Genomic DNA, 5,898 nt, shown 5'->3' on the forward strand with positions numbered 1-5,898 from the left:
AACATAATTAAATCGAATATTAAAAACACTAAAATCATATCCAAATAATTAATCTCACAGGTGATATTTGATGGGTGAGATAGAACTAACTTAGAAAATATAAAACTATGATTTAAAAGGGGCAAAATATTTTCTACTTTTTATTCCATTTTTTCTTGGTACTTGTTAGAGTAAAACATTACTCAAAGATGTGACTTGGAAATAACAAAACGAGAGGACTCCCTCCGGCAGCAAATTTAATTGCCAATTTTAATTCCTTCTCAAGTACTCTTAGCTGCAGCAAATTGCTGCATTCGGTTCTGTAGGGGATCCCGTCAGGCACGAATATAAACCCTATCACAAGTGAACACCTCTATTTCTCCATCTCTCTCTGTCTCTGTCTCTGTCTCTGTCTGTCTCTCTCTCTCTCTCATGCAACGACGCATCCCAAACTCCAAAGACAATCATCTATCTCTCTCTCTCTCTCTCTCCCCCACATCAATCAGAAGAACCAAAATGAAAAAAAAAAAGAAAGACTCCAAGAACACTTGAATAGAAATAATAGATCGTGTACAATTAACACTCCCTGATCACCCCCCATTATAATATCTCGACAGTGGACATACGTACCCTTCACGTAATATATACCCAGACGTACAGTACTAGTACACCCATGTCAATAGATCCCTGCAAGGGAATCTACAACTGGAGCATTTGATGAATAGTTTGTTCTCTTCTTCTTCTTCGAGCTAGATCCATGAGAAGATGAGGAGCAGCAGAGATCTAACGCATGGATGATGGATATATAGTAAGAAGAACCGCTATTACGCTGTGAGATTTGTAGAACATATATAGCATTCATGATTCTTATTCAGCTACAGCTACTCTCTCTCTCTCTCTCTCTCTCTCTCTCTCTCTCTCTCTCTATATATATATATATATAATAAGTTTGGAGAAGAGAGGCTGTCTTAATTACCATTTTTAGGATCCATTAATGGAGGTGGAGTACTGCTTCGCTCTCCCCTTCTTGTTCTTGTTCTTCTTCTTCATTCTCGTCCTCAAACTTGAAGTTTGCGTGGTCGGTGGGTACGACGACGCCGTCGAGCAAGTCGGAGTTCCTCCTCTCATCGGTGTCGGGATTCTTGGAGGAGTAGAGCTGGTCGAGCTGGTGGAAGTAAGAGCAAGTCTTGGAGTTGTGCGGCCGCTTCTTGCCGCTCTCCTTCGTCTTCCGGAAGTACTTGTTGATGTTCTCCCATTTCTCCTTGCATCTCTTCGCGCTACGCCGGAACCCCACCGCCGCCATCCTCGCGCTCACCTCCTCCCACAGCGGACCTTTTAGCCCTGGTTCTTGGAACCTCGCGTCGAGCCCGGCCCGCACCCGGATCAGCGCCTGCACCTCCGCCTTCGGCCACCGGCTCGTGCTACTCAATTCTGCGGCCTGGTCGGTGGATACGATTTCTTTGCTCGAATTTTTTGGAAAATTGGGGGCGGCGGGGAGATGGATTTTCTCGCCTGTGAGCTTCTCAAGAAATACAACGATGGCCGCCTGGCGTTCCGCCGTGGCGGCGCCGTCCTGTGCCAGCGTGGCGGCCTCCTGTCGCCGCCACGCATCCTCGCGGGTCGATCGCTCCGACTCGCGCCGCTCCATTGCCTCCAAGAACTTCCGGTGGAGGCTCTCCTGGTGGTCCATCAGCTGCTTCACCAGCCTCTCGAAGAAGGCAGCGGCCAGCCTCAGCTCCCGCTTCTCCCGCCTCCGCCGCTTCCTCTTCCCGCCTGACTTCTTCACCACCGGGGCATCCTGATCCCCGGCCGACGGCTCAGCGCACAGCTCAAGTGCTGAAACGAGTGGGTTATCATCGCCGGTGAGGCCGGAGCCTGAGGCGGTGCCCCCACAGTTAGTGCTATTACCCGGCTTGCAAATAGCATCCAACTCACTGAAGGGCTTGTAATTGTTATGGCCAGGGGCGACGGCTTTGGCGACCATATCTTTAATTTTCGTGTTGTAGTTAGTGATCCCCGGGGACGAGGACGGCTCGGACTCCTTATCCTTGGATTTGTTGTTACTATTGATGTAGTCTAGCCTCCTACACGACCATATATATATGTGTATATTTCTAATCTAAGAGAGATCGATGCATGGAAGACTTAAGAGTGAAGAGAGAGAGAGAGAGAGAGAAAGAGAGAGAAAAGGCACTTACAAACTTAGCTCCTTCATGGCGATATTATCGTCGTCACTGCATCCGCAGTTGCTCTCGTTGACTCCTAACCTAAAATTCATCGCGTCGGCTAAGAACGATGGCTCGCCGCCGCTGGAGTTCTCCTGGCCTGAGTCGTGGTCGAGGCCGCCAAGGTGGTGGTGGTGGAAGAGTTGGAATTGGTGTCCTTGGTGGAACAACTGTTGGGTGGTGGCCGGGATGGAGTGGGTGAAGGGGGTAAATTGCGGCTGGAAGGGCAGCGGCGGAGAAGGGTGCGGTTGGTGGTGGAAGAGGAGGGGATGGTATCTGAGGGGTTCGGTTGCGGCCGGAGCGGCGGAAGGGGGAGCGGGAGAGGAGGAGATGGTGAAGAGCGGGGGAGCGCAGCCGTCCACCATGAATTGCTGGAACTCAGACACGCCTCCTCCATAGCCTGATGACTGCATCTTACTCTCTCTCTCTCTCTCTCTCTCTCTCTCTCTCTCTCTCTCTCTCTCTCTCTCTCTCTCTCCTTAATGGCTTTTAGATCTGCAAATTAAGGAGTAATTCATAGCATCTAGCTCTTGCATTTCTCTAACTTCACTTCTTTTGAGGACTGATATAGCTTGGATTCTTCACTGCATGCGCTGTGGCTTTTGTTTCTGGAGATGCGTTCAGGTTGCTTGACAAAAGGCTACAAAATAAAACCTCATGAGGGGTCATAAGATAGAAAGAAAGAAAGAAAGAAAGAAAGCGAAGAGGTTGGGTAGGAGGTTGTGTACTGTTGTTAATCTCTCTCTCTCTCTCTCTCTCTCTCTCTCTCTCTCTCTCTAGAGGAGAGCAGACTAGGTGCATGGGGTCTAAGTGGATGAGTGAGGTGGGGGTTGAGTCGGTGGAGGGTAGATGGAAAGGTTAAGGAATCGTACAAGGGGATGACGTCAGCAGGAAGGACGAGAATCGATCCACCTCCTATAGGCGCCATTGGCTTGCTCCACCGGCATCACGCACGTGAGACGGGGGGGCGGGGGCAGTTTTTGGATTACAACTATTTGGTTTGGTAGGGGTAGCCTGTAACGATATTAATCTTACTCTAGATTGGATCCAGAGAAAAGAGAGAGAAGACAGAGTTTGGAGCGAAATATTTTGTATTTGCTTGATGACTACAGAGGGGGCAAAACCCTATTTATATAAGTTCATCATAAATAAAATAAATAAATAATATATAAATCTAATAACTCTAATACCTCTCTTCAAACATAAGATAGATTATAAATTGAGAGTTTACTAATTAAATGCTCAAAGCATGGAAGGGGAAGAAACTTCGTGAAGAAATCGGTAATTTGCTCCGCAATGTTGAGGCAATTGAGCGAAATAATGTTAGCTCGGTATTCATGACGAGTGTAGTACATAACGACTTCAATGCGTTTCGTCCTCTCATTAAAAAAATAAAATTGTCAGCAAGCTTTCTAGCATTATCATTATCGACATGAATATGGGTTAGAAGAGGTAAGGGAACACGCATATCACTAAGGAGACAATGGAGCCAAAAAATATCCTTCGTTACTACACATAACACAATACTCAATACTAGAGAAGACACCACATTCTACTTCTTGCTACGCTAAGAAATCAGGGAATATTCTAGAAAAATGCATAAGCTAGTAATAAACTTTCAATCAGACTTGTCACTAGCATATCTGCATCAAAATAAGCTCGCGGAGCTAAGATGGAAGTCGATGACATGAAAAGAGAGCGAGTGATAGTACCACGAAGACATCGAAGAATACGTATAAGAAGGGTATAATGGACAGATTGAGGAGCTTGCATGAATTGAGTAAAAAGATCAATTGTATGAGAGATATTAGACTAGGTAATAGTCAGGCAGACGAGTGTCCTCACTAGCTGACAATTTCTGATCAGATCTAGAAGAAGCTAACCATTATCATGCTAAAGCTTTACATGAAGCTCAACTGTGGTAGACGAGTATTAGTAATGGTGGCATTATTGTGGATATTTGTAAGATACTTTACTAAGACAACAAAAAATCATGAGATGACTAAGCAATTCCGATACTCAAAAAGTACAACAATCAAAATATCAAATGTGACTAACCACACTCTATGGCAATAGAAGGTGATGTAGAGTTGACCTACCTTAGGCAAGAGACACTGCCTAAGCTCCTCAGCATATAGCTCAGCTATGTCACTATCTAAGCTCGAGAAAGTAGAACAATGTAATAGATAATGAGATAGATCCCTAAATTCCAAATGACGGGCATTTAGGAAATATATTAGATGATTCTCGTCATGATGGCGCTAAGCAGACATTGAGTCAGAGGGGTAGAAAGTAGTCTTCACTGACATAAGCTCACACCATAGGTCAGTCATGCGGGCATAAAAGTTTTGCATAGAGAGCTGACATTGTCTGACCACCTGAACTTCACGATGGAGCTAAAAGCAATGCATTAGACTCGACTAAATGAATCAGCGACTGAGATAAGCCTGGATTGCCTAAGTAGAAGATAAGGTTTACAACTAAGGCTAAAATGATCGATTGACCTACAAGAAGAGATCGGTGCAAACCTCCATGCCACGTAGGTCCACTCATCATACTTTGGAGACAAAACCTTCGACTAAACAATCTTTGGTGTATTAGACTCGATAGAGGCCAACGTGATGGTTTGGATGATAATATGAGGGGGAGCACACTCCACAGAGATGTCGTTAATGTATCCGAGAAGACATCATCTGTGGAAGACTATCTCAACGGAAGGGGCCCATGTGGTCCAATCTTGCTAAGTGATAAGTAGAAAATTAATTAATACTATATTCTCACGATTGACTAGGACATAAAACGCTATTGGAAGGGACGGCAATCCATCAAACACCTTTAAAGCTATTCAAGATTTTCCAACTTGAGCTCACTCGAGCCTTTCCTCAAACACTTAGTAAGAAGAACTTTCGAATAATGCAATAGAAAAAAGGGTGCTATGGATACAATACACCTCTACAGAACACTTGGTGTGTACTATGAAAAGCAATGGTATTGTTGTAGAATCGAAGAACTACAAAAAAAGAGGGTTTTGTAGACAAGGAACTTTTGTTGAACACCTGGTGGGATCTAGCCAAAAACAGTATCTCTGCTACTATGGGATTGAAGAGATAAGATCATGGTGGCTGCACAATCAAGAACAACAGCCTGCAAAGGATTGCTGCATTGGTGCTACTAAACAGAGAAGAGGGTAGAGACTAGTGGCTATGCTGTTGCTAAAAACAATGGCAACAACTACTGTGGTGGCTATGGTTGCAGTGGTTGTTACTACACTTGTAGGGAACTCATGCCAACGAAGAGGAAGATAATGAGATGCTCTAACTTCAACTGAGCTAGAGGAGGTCGAGAAGCACACAGCTATTGCGGCTGCTGTGGCTAACTACTGCTACTGTATTTGTAGCGGCAATGGAAGCTGTGGTTACAGCTACTATAGCGCCAGGCAAGCTTGAGGAGTAAGGGGGCAGCTCTCGAGCTCAATAATGGTGAAAGAAAAAAAAAATCGAAAAGGGAGATAGAGAGAGAGAGAGAGAGAGAGTTGGAGAATGAGAGATCTAACTTAACATGTCTTTACAGATTGAATTTGTTCTAATACCATGTAACGATATTAGTCCTGACCTTAAATTGGGTTGAAGGAGAAGAGAGAAGGAGAAGAGCAAAGTTTGGAGAAAAATGTATTGTATTTGCTTGATGATGAAAG

At 44.8% G+C, this 5,898-nt stretch overlaps 1 protein-coding gene across 1 annotated transcript; it reads right to left on the minus strand.

Moving 5' to 3' along the window:
- Positions 1 to 204: 204 nt before the first annotated feature.
- LOC140771068 (uncharacterized) lies at positions 205 to 3,010 on the minus strand. Its single transcript, XM_073112450.1, has 3 exons — positions 2,933 to 3,010; positions 2,178 to 2,844; positions 205 to 2,063 (listed from the first exon to the last, which is right to left on the minus strand). The coding sequence occupies exons 2-3, from the start codon at positions 2,615 to 2,617 to the stop codon at positions 971 to 973; spliced, it is 1,533 nt and encodes a 510-aa protein (XP_072968551.1). The 5' UTR covers positions 2,618 to 2,844; positions 2,933 to 3,010; the 3' UTR covers positions 205 to 970.
- Between the last annotated feature and the right edge of the window lie 2,888 nt (positions 3,011 to 5,898).

Source organism: Typha angustifolia, chromosome 11, assembly GCF_048772165.1.
Source record: "Typha angustifolia cultivar Huaian chromosome 11, ASM4877216v1, whole genome shotgun sequence".
In the NCBI taxonomy this organism is placed as follows: Eukaryota; Viridiplantae; Streptophyta; class Magnoliopsida; order Poales; family Typhaceae; genus Typha; species Typha angustifolia.

Coding starts and splice junctions, on each gene's coding strand:
- LOC140771068 (XM_073112450.1), bottom strand. CDS start 2,617: ATGCAGTCATCAGGCTATGGAGGAGGCGTGTCTGAGTTCCAGCAATTC. Junction 2,064..2,177: donor GCCATGAAGGAGCTAAGTTT/GTAAGTGCCTTT, acceptor ATGGTCGTGTAG/GAGGCTAGACTACATCAATA.